The sequence below is a fragment of the Nerophis ophidion genome, linkage group LG08 (assembly GCF_033978795.1).
Source record: "Nerophis ophidion isolate RoL-2023_Sa linkage group LG08, RoL_Noph_v1.0, whole genome shotgun sequence".
Lineage (NCBI taxonomy): Eukaryota > Metazoa > Chordata > Actinopteri > Syngnathiformes > Syngnathidae > Nerophis > Nerophis ophidion.
In genome coordinates this window covers 38,522,841-38,537,840 of record NC_084618.1, presented here as the reverse complement: position 1 = coordinate 38,537,840, position 15,000 = coordinate 38,522,841, and the positions used below count along the sequence as shown (strand labels likewise).

The window sequence follows — 15,000 nt, the reverse complement described above, 5'->3', positions numbered from 1 at the left end:
GGTGGAAGTCAAATCAACTCAAACTGTTTCCACCTTGAAGGATGACTTGGCCAATGACGCGTACGAGCTCATGGTGAAAGGTGAGCGCCTGTGACTGCTGATGAACCTTTTCTCTAGCTTATATGTTCATTTTCTAGAAACTCCGCCTCCCGCCTACTGGAAAGAGGTGGCGGAGGAGCGACGCAAAGCCTTGTTCAATGTTCTACAGGAGAATGAGAAGGTGAGTTCATCGCTGAATGTTGCCACACTCTTGTCCCTGACCTTTGCAGTACCTATTTGCTCTAACATTTTATCATTTTTTCACTAGTTGCATAAGGACATTGAGGCCAGAGACGAACAGATAGCTCAGCTGAAGGGTGAGAATGACGAACTGCAAGAGCTGGCTGAGCATGTTCAGTACATGGCTGACATGATTGAGGTATAAATCTGGTTTTAGTATTTTTCAGATTTTAAATTGGTCTAAAAGGTCCCATTGGAATCTTTATTATCTAGCCTCATTGCTGGCATGTATGCAGGTTTAAAGCACTTCTTGGAACGCGTCCTTGTCTGTAGCTTTAAATGAGCTGCTATTGTACACTTAATCTACTTTTAGACATAATTAAAATATCATACAATCCATACAGAGGCTGACTGGGAAGAGTCCAAACAACCTGGAAGAAATGAGGGGACTGGCTCTTGGTCAGGAAACCGCCGATGAAGTGAACAGAGTATGATTGCAGTGACACAGAAAAGGAGCAAACTTCAGACCAGGATGAAGAAGATAAAGAGCAGGATTGACTAAAGACACTACTATGAGGATTCTATAAGTAAATTATTCTGTTTTTTTTTTAAACATAAAGGTGGGCCTTTTGACAGATTTATGATCCTCAACCCCACCTTGCACACTTTGAATCATATTCTAAATGAACCAAGTTGTAATTTGTTGTGTAACAGACTTTGTCCAGACTGAATTGCATCCTGTAAGACCTCACTTGATGTTAATATTGCATCACAATTACATTTTTTTTTTCTCACAGCTTGTTGAATACCCTCTCTCTGCCCCTCATTTTTAATTCAGTGATAAACTTTGCAGTGAGAGCTATGATTCAATGTGGTCATTTTCCTTTTTTTAAACATAAGCAGTGTTTTGTTTGGAGGATTTTGTGGACAAATAGACATTTCTCGCTGTAAATGACCCTTGGGTTGGGTTTTGGCCCCACCTGCATTGGTTATGGCTTACTTTGACACTTGGTTTTAGATGTGTACAGGGTGGTATTCCTTAGGGGCATCACAAAAATAAGGGAACAAGTTGCATTGTATGCCAATGATGCTCCCACCATTAAAATTACAATTTAGTAAACTAAAAAGGATGTATTGGCATGTGTTGCAATGTTAATATTTCATCATTGATATATAAACTATCAGACTGCATGGTCGGTAGTAGTGGGTTTCAGTAGGCCTTTAAATATACTGTTGGTCCAATGTAAACATTTGCAGACATGCAATATTTAGGATTTATTCACAAAATCCGCCAGTTCATTTAAATATGCAAAAATAAACTTTATTGCAACTTTTTAAATCAGAACAAGTTCTCCTGCATTTACAGTCGAGTCAATACCACAGATTGAGCAAATTCAATAGTTAAACTTCTTTTAATCAAAGATGAAGTTAAGACAACCAACTATGCTTTCATAACACTGGTCGACTGCAATTTATTTAAAATGAGAGCTCACTAACAGTTTTTTTCACATGTGGGGAAAAAAAGTAAAAACTTCAACCATTTTTGTACTGTAGGTAAGAAAAAATAAGTAACTTAGCTTCACTTGCACACATTTACAGGTTATACAAAAGGGCAATTTCTATTCCATAAAAATAGTTTTCACTTCATATGGCTTTTGAAGCATTGAGCAGAAAGTTTTAATTGTGCTTTGAAAGGTTTTAATTGTATTCTGGACAAAATTTGCTAAAAATACATTTGCCTCAAACAATGTTTTGCCTTTGGTAATAGTACGTAAATGCAGTATTAAAGTAAATCTGTTATATTCAGGGACTATAATCCATTGGCTTTCCCCAAAATAATGACTCATTAATTACTTCAAACTTCAAATTAAAGTTAAGCATGATTGACATCACAATAGTACGTAAATGCAGTATTAAAGTAAATCTGTTAAATTCAGGAACTATAATCTATTTGCTTTACCCAAAATAATGACTGAATTACTTCAAACTTCAAATTAAAGTTAAGCATGAGTGACATCACATTGTAACAATAGAGACCTTTTTTTAATGTTTAGAATAAAAAAAAACCCAGCTGAGAACATAAATATACAACCCATAAAGTCCTGCGATGTATACAGTATAATGCAGGACAATATAATGATATGAATAATAAATAAGATCTCAGTAGTACAATTAAAAAGTTGAGAATTTTAGGATGCCAAGCGCAGAATGACAAACATCCCCTTCTCAATTATTCTTCAAAGTAAAGTAAAAAAACAAGAAATTGAAGCCACGCCTCTTTTAGGACGGTCCATGTAAAAAAAAAAAAAAAGGCCTAATCACATTTTCACCCCATCAACTTGTGTGAGGAAACCTGCCTGACATGAATCATAACTATGTACATACAAAATTGCACTTGAAAAACTGCACGTCCTCTCTTAGCCTCCCTGAAACACGACACACACGGTGGCCATCCAGGAACATTCTAGAAGTTGTAGAACACGGAACAAAGCGGCACATGAGACTGGCTGAGTATTTTACAAGTGCAAAAATCGATGAAGCTTTCACAGTAAAAAGGTTAATGAAGTGAAGGAGTGAACAAGCGTGTGTGATTCCAGTTAAAACCCTCAAAAATGACAGGGAGTGTGTGTTCCCTGTCATAGTGAGACCGCTAGCAGGTTTCCATAGTTTAGTTTTTTTCATGTGACATGTTGGCTCAGAAGGCAGTCGTGACAGCGTTTCCTCGCCGGGTGCCCAAACGTATCATTTCGCCCGGCACCGTGTCCAGCTGCTCATAAGCCAGACGCCCCTCCTCACCTGCCAAAACACACAATTTTATGTTCACTTTATCATTCATAGAGATATAGATAGAGAGAGAGAGAGGGAGAGAGAGAGAGATATTAGGGCTGTCAAAGTTAACGGGATAACGCATTAACTATAAATTTCAATAATGGCACAATTTTTTTTAACAAACGATTAATGCAAACACTTTCTTTTTGACCCTCGAGCCGTGCCGTCGCAGGGGGGCTTGGCTGCAGTTCACTTGCTACTCATAAGCCAAAAGCGAGCAGAAATGGGCAAAGAAAGTCAACCTAATGGAAATATCAGGTTGAAAACCATGGCAAGTTGTTCTCCCAACAAGAAAGGACTATTTTTTGCTGTGAGAAGAGGAGACATTTCTGCAGCAAACACCTGCTGCACGAATCGTTCTAGAGGTGGGTGGTGCTTCACTTCAGTGTTCAGATTAAGGTTAAGATGCACTGATTAACATAACATTTAGTTTGTTACAGTGACTGATTTAGTGAGTAAGAAGACATAAAAGTTCAACAGAAAAGAAAAGACTGTCGGCAGGATGTTGAAAGGAGACTATTTTTATTGCAAGCAGTCGATCAGACATCAAAATATGCCAAGAGAATACCTCAAACCAGTCACACACTTTTCCGGCTTCAAAATAAAAGCGCTACGCTAGATATCCAGTTTACCTACGTTTCGGATTTCTGCTTAATGTCTGGCTTCATAAAAAAGTAAAGGAATATAATATAGTGTCCATAAGAAAACAAAGTCTGACACACTTTTTTTTGGCCAATTAAAAAAAAAAAGTATACATATTTAGTTAAAACCACTGTCAGTAACTACAGTTGGTCGCTACATCTGTAACTGCAAGTTAAAACTCTACTATGCAAAGCCAAAGCCATTTATCAACAACACCCAGAAACGCAGCTGGCTTTGTTGGGCCCGAGCTCATCTAAGATGGACTGATGCAAAGTGGAAAGTGTTCTGTGGTCTGATGAGTACACATTTCAAAATATTTTTGGAAACTGTGGACATGGTGTCCTCCAGAACAAAAAGGAAAAGACCAATCCAGATTGTTTTAGGCCGAAAGTTGAAAAGCCAGCATCTGTGAGGGTATGGGGGTGTATTAGTGCCCAAGGCATGGGTAACTTACACATCTGTGAAGGCACCATTAATGCTGAAAGGTACGTACAGGTTTTGGAGCAACATATGTTGTCATCTAAGCAACGTTATCATGGACGCCCCTGCTTATTTCAGCAAGACAATGCCAAGCCACGTGTTACAACAGCGTGGCTTCATAGTAAAAGAGCGCGGGTACTAGACTGGCCTGCCTGTAGTCCAGACCTGTCCCACATTGAAAATGTGTGGCGCAGTATGAAGCGTAAAATACAACAACGGAGACCCCGGACTGTTGAACATCTTAAGCTGTACATCAAGCAAGAATGGGAAAGAATTCCACCTGAAAAACATCAAAGTTTGATCTCCTCAGTTCGCAAATGTTTACTGAGTGTTGTTAAAAGGAAAGGCCATGTAACACAGTAGGAAAAATGCCTCTCTGCCAACTTTTTTGCAATGTGTTGCTACCATTAAATTCTAAGTTAATGTTATTTGCAACAAAAAAAAAATAAGTTTCTCAGTTCGAACATTAGATATCTTGTCCCCCACTACTCCGAAAGGGACAAGCAGTATAAAATGGATGGATGGATATATGAATAAATTTACTTGTTTTTACACTTTAAAGACATTTCATCCATCCATCCATTTTCTACCACTTGTCCCTTTTGGGGTTGAGGGGAATGCTGGAACCTATCTCAGCTGCACTCGGGCGGAAGGCGGCGTACACCCTGGACAAGTCGCCACCTCATCGCAGATAGACAGACAACATTCACACTCACATTCACACACTAGGGCCAATTTAGTGTTGCCAATCAACCTATCCCCAGGTGCATGTCTTTGGGAATATTTTAATTTTTTTTACACTCTATTATTAATGTTAGTGGGCAGCACGGTGAAAGAGGGGTTAGTGCGTCTGTCTCACAATACGAAGGTCCTGAGTAGTCCTGGGTTCAATCCCGGGTTAGGGATCTTTCTATGTGGAGTTTGCATGTTCTCCCCGTGACTGCGTGGATTCCCTCCGGGTACTCCGGCTTCCTCCCACTTCCAAAGACATGCACCTGGGGATAAGTTGATTGGCAACACTAAATGGTCCCTAGTGTGTGAATGTGAGTGTGAATGTTGTCTGTCTATCTGTGTGGGCCCTGCGATGAGGTGGCGACTTGGCCAGGGTGTACACCGTGTTCCGCCCGATTGTAGCTGAGATGAGCTCCAGCGCCCCCCGCAACCCCAAAAGGGAATAAGCGGTAGAAAATAGATGGATGGATGGGTTAACTTGCTTTTTACACTGCAACTTTAAACATGCTGTTATTGAAGGTATTATGATGGTCACAGTTTGACTCTGGAATGGATCATCAATTCAAGTGAAAACACCATTGCACAAGTATCAAGCGGTATGTTGTATAATTGTATCTATTAATATTTATTTAAGTATCTTTTATTGTTATTTTCTTTTTTATTGTTATTTTTTACATTACAGAGTTTAAAGACACATTGCATTGGGAAAAAAAGACTACTAGAGTATTCTCTTAAATATTTCTATAAACTTCGTAATCATGGATGACACTCACCGAATGTGAGCAGCGTTTCTATGGCAACGTGCCGCAGCTCCTCGTCGGCAGAGTCGCAGAGCGCGACCACTGCTCGAATACTCTCCACAGCCTACACGCGCAAAATGTAGGATGCACTTTAGTTACAAGCTGATTTGTAAACAAATGCACTCACAGGCTATATTATTAGGTACACCTACACTGTAACAAGATATCAAAAAATTAGGGAAAAGCTGACCTGCAGGCAGCTGAGCGCCGCACATGCCGCCCTCTGACTCTGAACGCCCGCCTCCGACAGTGCCCGAGTGTAGTACTCCACCGCCTGTTGTCAGACAAACACGGTAACGTCTCACTGCAATAAACAATCTTTGTGCGTACCGCACGCGGCTCAGTCACTCACTTTGTTCCTAAAGTGTCCGTGCAGCGTAGCGGAGCCGAGGTAGTCGGCCGCCGCCTTGTTGAGACGGGGGTCCTCGGCGGTGAGCAGCGACGCCAACGTCCTCAAGGTGCTGATTTGGGGCCACAGGGAGGACGGCGGCGTCTCCTCGAGCAAGGACGCAGACCGGGTGGCGTCTCCGCTGCATAGGACCTCCGCAAATGTCTCTGTTTAAAATTAAATACTTAATGAGGAGGATAGCGTATTTACTGTTGCCACCGTAACCACAGTTGTGTCTGAATGTGTGGAACACATTTCCTCTGTCTGCAATGTTGACTGTGGAGTAAATAAATATATTCTCATGGAAAGAACATTTCTAGCCAATCGGAAACAGGAAGAAAGCTATTAAACGACAATCTGTCTATTGCTGGTGGTGGGGTCATGTTTATTTGCATAATTCGCAGCTGAGAAGAATAATGTTGTGAGGGACAAATAGTAAAATAACGTTGAAAGCACAAGAATTTAGCGACTTTTTGTATTTTTTTTCTCAAAATGTCCTCAAACAAGTGTACTTTGAGATGGGGCCCACAGTTGCACGCGATTGTGTAACTGTTGCGACTAATAATTATCATAATTGGTTTTATTTCTTTAAAAACAGAATAAGTTAAGTTCATAAAAGGGAATTTAAATCAAAATGTATAAAAGTTCATGAGAAGGCTTTATTTATGTTACTATGGTTAAAAATGTGATTTCATGCCTTTTTGTTGGGTTTGTGGGCATGCTTTTGTTTTGAAGTGTCTCGATTGGTCTGTGAGCGGATATAAGGAAGCTGCTTCCGGGTATGAGTGAACATTTGTTTGATGCAATGAGAAGGGATAAAGAGAGCGACTGATCGTAACAAGGACTTTCAGGTGTCACAAGGACTTTCAGGTGTCACAAGGACTTTCAGCGTCTGGGCTATAAGAGCCAGAACATCACAATTTCCTCCTAAAAGAAGCATGCAGGCCAAAGAGGTATTTGTCATTTCTGTTTGTATTTTACTTCAGTAAAATGTTTGATTCACATGCTGTGCATGTTATTATTTTTACGTTTGTAACGTGCTTTATTTTATTAACAGTTTTCACGGTGAATTGAAGGGAAAGAAAGCCTTCAATAAATCAGTTCAAGAAAGCCATTGCGTCAGTGCTGTTTGGAGGGAGTTACAGATTGAGTGCCTTCATGTCAGAGTCGGCATCAGGAAGCCCACAATTTTCTGTCATCCATAATGTTTCTTGTCGGGCGTTCAGTTTTTGCGCGTTCTTCTGCAGTCCTTGAACGCACCACAGCTATGTTATATTATCCTCTCTCTACTCTTATTAATCTACGTGTTCATTTCCTATTAATAACTGCTTACTTTCTGCTGTAAGGCAGGGGTCGGGAACCTTTTTGGCTGAGAGAGCCATGAAAGTCAAATATTTTAAAATGTATTTCCGTGAGAGCCATATAATATTTTTAACACTGAATACAACTGTCAGGTTCAAACACTGATGACATCTATTAAACAGACAAGAAGCAAGGAATCAAACAGAGACTGGATTCAATTAAGCTCAATGAGGAGAAACTCGTAGACCTGTACCCTTGTACAGTGTCATCCCACACGCTGACGAAAGAATTTTACGCCTCCTCTTTCAATTGGACTTTCCCAGATTACAACAACTAAACATGTGCATCTCCTTTTCTTTTTAATAAGATTGTTATTTTGAAGCTAACCAATAATAAATAAAATACTTTTGACCATAAATGCGACTTCTTGAACAGGTGCGGTAGAAACGGATGGATGGATTAAAATGCATGGGAATGTTTTATATTTTGAACGTTATTTTTAACACTGTAATTACCAGCGGAATTATAGATTACTAATCAGTTAAGCAACATTAGCTAAGAATTATCTGAGAGCCAGATGCAGTCATCAAAAGAGCCACATCTAGCTCGAGAGCCATAGGTTCCCTACCCCTGCACTTGCTTATACACTTCTTAGACTTCACTTATTTCTTGGTGTTGTTTCAAGGTAGCTTATCAGTAAGCCTAGCTATTAACATGCCTGCTCCTGGCTTGCTCTCGGTGTGTAAAACGTTTAGCCTCAACCTTCAGTGATAATGGTACTTGACAATGATACTTTAAGTATACACACGCACACACACACACGCACGCGCGAACACACACATATATGGATGTAAACAGAGGGACAATCGAGAGAGAGCAGGGCAGACTTTGTACTGTATTTGTAGAATAAACTGTTAATCTTGCATTCGAGTCTCCTGGCCTTATTTAGACAAGTCATCACCTTCATTCAGTCGTGATTGGATTATTTGTGCAGCCCTAAGTACAACAATGTACTCTGTACGCTTTTTGCAGGTACGTTAGTTTTTTCATCATTTGCAACGTCAACCACACAAAAAGCAGGAGTCTACAGTACATAAAATAACCACATAATTAAAACTTGTAAATAAAGAAATATGAAACCATATTCAAGTAGTGGTGGTACTGGCAGTACACATTTTGAGGACCATCATAGTAGTCAGTGTCCTGCATCCCCACCATGATTGCTTACCCTCGCAGGCCAGGTGGAGCAGGTGTGTCCCCATGTCTCCAACTTCATGCTCCACCACGTAACTGTGGAACTGAAAGACGGTGATGACGTCCTGACAGAGAGTGGAGGCGGGACTTTTGGAGTCCACAAGGTCGATGCGGTCCACCATGTCGCCTACCACCAAAGAGATGACTGCGGAGCACGAAGAGACGGACGGGTTACAGTTACTCACAACTTTGCGTCAAGTTGAAGGGGCGACAACACAAACCTGCGTTAGAACGGAGTTCCTGCAGCGTCTGCGTGTAGCGCTGCGTCATGCGGGTCAACATTCGGTCAAGAGTGGTGTGAAAGAGACCGGTGGACCCGCTGCACTCAGACCACAGAGACATCAAAGCCTCGCGCTCTGCTAGGCCCGGCAGGACTGACATGGACACAACAACACAACCAATCATATGATGTATCCATTAAAGAACTATTAAGTACATATTAAAACAGAGGTCTTCATCAGTGGATCCCCAACTCCTAGGGAGTCCGCAGAGGTACTTCAGAGGGCCGTGTATTTTTTGGTTGGTTAAAAAAAAAAAAAGTTTCATATCTCACTGTAATTTTTTCACAATTGTTATGTCTTTAAGTCCACATTAACATTGAGCCAACACACGGTAATGTAGTTCAATGTGAAAATATAAAAACACATAACATGAAAAAGGGGCAGCACGGTAAAAGAGGGGTTAGCTTCACAATACAAAGGTCCTGAGTAGTCCTGGGTTCAGTCCCGGGCTCGGGATCTTTCTGTGTGGAGTTTGCATGTTCTCCCCATAAATGTGTGGGTTCCCTCCGGGTACACACCTCTAAAGACATGCACCTGGGGATAGGTTGATTGGCAACACTAAATTGGCCCTAGAGTGTGAATGTTGTCTGTCTATCTGTGTTGGCCCTGCGATGAGGTGGCGACTTGTCCAGGGTGTACGCCGCCTTCCGCCCGATTGTAGCTGAGATAGGCACCAGTGCCCCCCGCGACCTCAAAGGGAATAAGCGGTAGAAAATGGATGGATGGATAACATGAAAAAAATAATGATGTTATATATATTACATATTGGACTCCATTAAAAAAAAAAAAAAAGTATTTTTTTCATGTCTCCCTGTAATTTTTTCAAAATTGTTATGTCTTTAGGTCCACATGAACATTGAGCTAAGATGCAGTAATTCAATGAGAAAATTAAAACATATAACACGAAAAAAATATTCAGTTAAATACAGTACATGTTAGCAATTGGCAGATTAGTTACCAGTTAACGATGCCAGCTGGCTATTAAAGCGCTATTTGCTAGCTAGCTATTAGCAGCACAATACTGGTATTTGAATATCGTTAGTATTGCACAATAACATGGTACCTTAAGGACCATTTCAATGCAAAATACAATCACAATTTTATACAAAATATATAAGTATGTGGTACTGCTCTTTCTCCCCATCAGTGTAGGCCTGGAAAACGTTGAAGACCTCTGCATTAAAAAGTATTAAGTATGCATTAGTGCTAGTTCTGACACCCACCATCAGCCGCTGAGGTCAGCGCCCCCTCTTTGTCCACAATGACCTCCGCCAGCTCCTCGAGAAGCTGAGTCTGAGCAGACAGCTTGAGGAGAACGCCCCGCCGCCGCCAAGTGCTCACAGCTCCCGTCAGCAGCTGTCATTCATGTGCCAATTAGTGTCCATGTATGTTTACTAGGGGGTTACTGGTGAGGTCTTTTCTACCTGGATGAGGTGGTTGCAGTACTGCAGGTGGATGACTACTGCCACATCCAGGTTCTCGTTGCCCGTGCTGAGCGGCAGGGGGCTTCCCGCCACGCTGTTGCCCACCCCGGTGTCCTCGGTCAGGGCTTCACTCAGGTGGCCCCGTGCTTCTGGATGCTGGCCACTGGAGGGAGGGCAGCCGATAATAAGAGGAAAAAGTATGTAATAGATCACATAAAACAACATAACACAAAGAGGTAAACGTTAGTAAAACAAGCATAGCTATGAGAGCTACATTCTAACATTACAATCACATTTAAACAGCAACATCACGCTAGATTGTGGCCGGAAAACGTAATTAAAAGCAGATTCTGAGCTCCATGCTATATTTTTGAGATGTTTAGCGAAGCCTGAGGCTTGTTGTCCTCCATCAAGTGTATACACAGTAGGAGTGCTCAAAAAATAATATTTAATTGTGATTAATTTGTTTTTAAAGTTAACTAAAGTTAATCGCAGATGGATCATTTTCAAGTATTTATTTCTATAACTGGACAATTAGTTTGCTTTAACGAAAAAAATTTTAAACATTGTGATTTATTTATTTTTTTTTTTTTAACAGCTCAACACAAAAATGACATTATCCCACTTTTAATGACAATTTTAAAAAATTACCTGTTGGTCCAGATTTTGTGTTTCGTAGAAATACAGAATTTGTAGGAGCACTTGCATTCAGACGTTAAGACCTACATTTCCATGTGTAGATACTAGTTTCACGCATTAATAACACACAATGTGGATCGTTACGATCATGCTTTGGTTGTCAAAGATGTTTGGAAATGTAATCTGTAAAATTTCTAGCTGAATAAATAATTTTGATATTTTTATACATTACATGTTGTACAAGTTAATGGTCCTCAAACTGCTGCATGACAATCGCTTAACCTTCTCTAATTATTATAAATTCAGCCTGTGTAACATTTTGTTACTGAGGAGTTATTTATTGTTTTATATGTTATGAAATAATTTACGCAATATTTCAGCCAGCCAGAAATATTCCCACCATATTCCTCAACTGATGTACTAGAATTCATTTAGGTGCAAACATCACAGATTACTTTACAAAATATCTTTGACAAAGCATGATTTTAATGTAACACATTTTATACATTTTAAATTTTGTTAATGGAGTTAAAACAGATGTAAAACTTAGCGCTTATTTTTTTTAAATCAGTTAAGTGTTATTGGTTTAAGAAAGGTGTCTTGACATGTTTTGAAGACGGACCTTACTATTTGCAATAGTTCCCTTTCGACTCAATTGAAAGTTCCCTTTCGACTTCTTGCCTGCCGTCTTTTATTTCTGTTTAGCTTTCAAGCCACATTACTAAAGCAATCACAATAACACAATCTACATTTAATCTTATCAATGTAGCTTTACTGTGACCTAATCATAGAAGTGAAGCACCCCCCACCTTTTTAAACGACACGCACAGCAGGCATTTGGTCCAGTGTCACTGGCTCACGGCAATAAATAGTCTTCTCTTGTTGAGAATACAACTTTTTATGGGTTTGGACCTGATATTTCCATATTGTACCCCTTTCTTTGTCCATTTTTGATCACTATTTTTCTATTATTCTTGCTTGTGACTAATCAGTAATGAGAGAACACAGCCAATTCCCTCCCGCTGTGGAACATCCCGAGGGTCTAAAAGGACGCATGTGCGTTAATGACACGTAAAAAATAAATAAATAAATAAATAAAAGAGTGCCGTTAAAGTAACTTATAGTTAACACGTTGTCACGTTAACTGACAGCCCTAATTTATATTCAATAAATATATGAATGCTATCAATAGTAATATCATTAATTAATTGTTCCGTGTCTTAGGGATGTGAATCTTACAATAATTCATGATTAAATTTCATGCTTGGGGTAACATTTTCTTTCAAAATCAATTCTAGGATTTGTACCGATTGTAACATTATATATTTTTGGCATAGTAATGATAAAACCTTTTCAAAACAGGTGACATGTCAGCAACCAAGAGGAGCTTGTGTAACCTATGCGCACAACAATTAAGGGCAGTTATGGCCTAAAAAGCATTTTTGAAAAAAGATTCCTGAAAAGCGTTTTTCAAAATAATTTTAAAAGAATAATTAAAAAAACATTTTTATACCAAAATATATATATTGCAAGAATCTGTTCTGAATCGAGTCATCTCCCCAATAATTGGAATCAAATTGTGATTTGTTGTAAGATTCCTATCCCTAATACACAGTTATTGATTAATGCTATCATTAATAATAAAATTTATATTGTAATTGATTAAAAAGCCAGATTTTGGATTTCTAAGAGGTAAATGGATCATTTTATAATACATAAGTATAAATAAGGAACTTAAAGGAGATTTCCTGTTAGCTATTCAAATCTAAAACTCACCCGATTTTCTCGCCGTCGGGATCAAAGATTGGTGACCTCTGCGACGGCATGCTGAGGATGGCGGCAGCAGCGTCGTCTCCGGTGTCTTCGTCGTCAAAGTCTGACGTGTTGAGGAAATCGAAGCTCTCCAATGCACTCTCCACCGTTAGGCTGAGGCTTGACGAGCGACTTCTGTGACCCGGTAGGCGACACTGAACACAAGAGAGCGGAGATTTAGAAAATTGTTTTAACTGTAGACCCGTTTGATCTTTTACCTTTAGCAGGTCCTCAAGCCGCATGACTTCCTGTTCCAGGTCCTGCAGCTCCCTGCAGCGATGTGTCAGCGCCTCCAGTGTCATCAGCAGCCCGTGGATGGCGTCCTCCAGTCTGCTCTCCAGAAAGGCCCTGTTTCCCTCTCCGGCCCAGCTCGGGCTTCCCACGCTCTCCGAGAAATTGCTGCCACCGCCCTGCATTTCTGAAGATGTTAGACGCTTCACCAGCTGCCGTGTCAGGTTGCCACACTCTTCAGTGTCTAGCTCCACCGGCTTTAGCTCGTCTGCATGGTCCAAAAAGACGTCCTCCGGCGCCACTGTTGACAGAAAACCGTCTGAACACGAGGAAGGAGCGTCTGAGCCGCGGTTAGAGCCGCTGGAGTTGCGTTGGGACTCGGTGCGTTCCCACTCGGAGTCCTCGGCCACCTCGTCGCTGGCCATGCTGGCGCTTCCTCTGCTGCCCGTCTCACCGTCCTCCTCATCCTCCTCTGCGATCGAGCCCTCTCTGGCCGCAGGGAGCCTGGAGGGGGACGTGTTCGTTTCGGGGGGAGTGACAGTGATCTCGGGGTTGGACTGGGCCGGGGAGTGGGAACTAGGCGCTGGACTCGGGCTGGGCGTGGACGCTGAGGTCTCGGAGAAGGTGAACGAGAGCCGTTTGCACTCGGCCATGCCGCAGCCGCCATTTTCAAAGACGTCATCTGGTAGAGTCGACTGAAAGGACAAAGACTTTGTTTGAAAAATTGAAAGTGAAAGATGCAGCGTGCAGACACAAAAACAAACAAAAATGCCGGCGGCGGGGGTGAATTTCTGTCTTGGAAGCGGGGATGTGGGCACACAGGAGCGGGGTGTTAGGTGTGGGGGGGAAGGGTGCCTCACACACTCACATAGACCTCCAGACTGGATTTGGGTCTAGGCCGGAGCGAGGCCAGGTCCCCAAAGGAGCGAGTGCGCCTGAGTTTCTCGAGCAGGGCATCTCTGAGCATGTGCAGGAAGGACAGACGCTGGCGTTCCACGGGATATGGCCGCCACTTCTTTACATGACGCACGTGCAGGGAATTAGGAGAAGCAAGGGGAGTGGACGCACATTTAAAGTGACATACAAAGTGGGGAGGGGGAGGTTCATGTGGAAATGCGGAAAGGGGTAGTGGGTTAGTTTGGGGGGAAAATGTTAAATACATTTGTGTCCAAACAACGACATTTAAAGCTAACCGACTTCCAGAAAACCCTGGAAGACTCACAAAGAAGGAGGCGTCCTGGAAGGTGGGGGTCTCCGGTGTACCCTGGCTGTAAACAGACACCCGCCTCTGTAGCGCTGTGGCTTTGCTCACGTTGCCCGACGACAGTGTAAGGTCCTCCACGTCGAAGGGGCTGCAAAGGGGGAGCCAACATAGGGTAAAACCGATATGATGCTGGGTGTAATGACCCAACGCGAACCACCAGAGGGCAGTAAAACATTATCAATGTACACTTAGACCAGGGGTAGGGAACCTATGTCTCTCGAGCCAGATGTGGCTCTTTTGATGACTGCATTGGGCTCTCAAATTAATCTTACCTGACATTGCTTAACACAATAATCAATTAATAATTCTGCTGGTAATCACAATAATGTCAAAAATATAAAACATTCTCATGCATTTTAATCCATCCATGCGTTTTCTACCGCACCTGTTGTAGAAGTCGCATTAATGGTAATACGTATTTTATTTATTATTGGTTAGCTTCAGAATAATAATGTTATTAAAAACAATAACAGACTTATTATACTCTAAAAATGTTGGTCTTACTTAAAAATGCACACATTTAGTTGTATTCCGTGTTAAAAAATATTATTTGGCTCTCATGGAAATACATTTTAAAATATTTGGCTTTCATGGCTCTCTCAGCCAAAAAGGTTCCCGACCCCTGACTTAGACAGTTCACAATCGTAAACGAGGAATACGTGTATAGCCCTTTTCTATCTTCAAACTACTCAAAGCGCTTTGA

At 41.3% G+C, this 15,000-nt stretch overlaps 2 protein-coding genes across 8 annotated transcripts in view; one reads left to right on the top strand and one right to left on the bottom strand.

Moving 5' to 3' along the window:
* Positions 1–1,084, top strand: part of gmnn (geminin DNA replication inhibitor) — a 6,078-nt gene extending 4,994 nt beyond the window's left edge. The window contains exons 4-7 of the mRNA XM_061908528.1: positions 1–80; positions 138–220; positions 308–418; positions 624–1,084. The exon at positions 1–80 is cut by the window's left edge and continues 68 nt beyond it. Of these exons, the coding sequence (XP_061764512.1) occupies positions 1–80; positions 138–220; positions 308–418; positions 624–713 (364 nt within the window). The 3' untranslated portion in view covers positions 714–1,084. The remainder of the gene's footprint in view (positions 81–137; positions 221–307; positions 419–623) is intronic.
* A 434-nt stretch (positions 1,085–1,518) lies between these two features.
* The window catches only part of ripor2 (RHO family interacting cell polarization regulator 2), a 130,815-nt gene continuing 117,333 nt past the window's right edge, over positions 1,519–15,000 (bottom strand). For 4 of the 7 annotated variants that reach the window (XM_061908509.1, XM_061908511.1, XM_061908510.1 and 1 more), the window contains exons 12-23: positions 14,256–14,385; positions 13,902–14,048; positions 13,021–13,728; positions 12,767–12,957; positions 10,352–10,514; positions 10,151–10,283; positions 8,868–9,020; positions 8,621–8,791; positions 6,055–6,257; positions 5,893–5,976; positions 5,676–5,766; positions 1,519–3,015 (exon numbers count right to left, since the gene is read on the bottom strand). In XM_061908509.1, coding sequence (XP_061764493.1) covers positions 2,915–3,015; positions 5,676–5,766; positions 5,893–5,976; positions 6,055–6,257; positions 8,621–8,791; positions 8,868–9,020; positions 10,151–10,283; positions 10,352–10,514; positions 12,767–12,957; positions 13,021–13,728; positions 13,902–14,048; positions 14,256–14,385 — 2,275 coding nt within the window. In that variant the 3' untranslated portion in view covers positions 1,519–2,914. The remainder of the gene's footprint in view (positions 3,016–5,675; positions 5,767–5,892; positions 5,977–6,054; positions 6,258–8,620; positions 8,792–8,867; positions 9,021–10,150; positions 10,284–10,351; positions 10,515–12,766; positions 12,958–13,020; positions 13,729–13,901; positions 14,049–14,255; positions 14,386–15,000) is intronic. The other 3 variants (XM_061908512.1, XM_061908514.1, XM_061908515.1) reach the window with 1 other exon arrangement.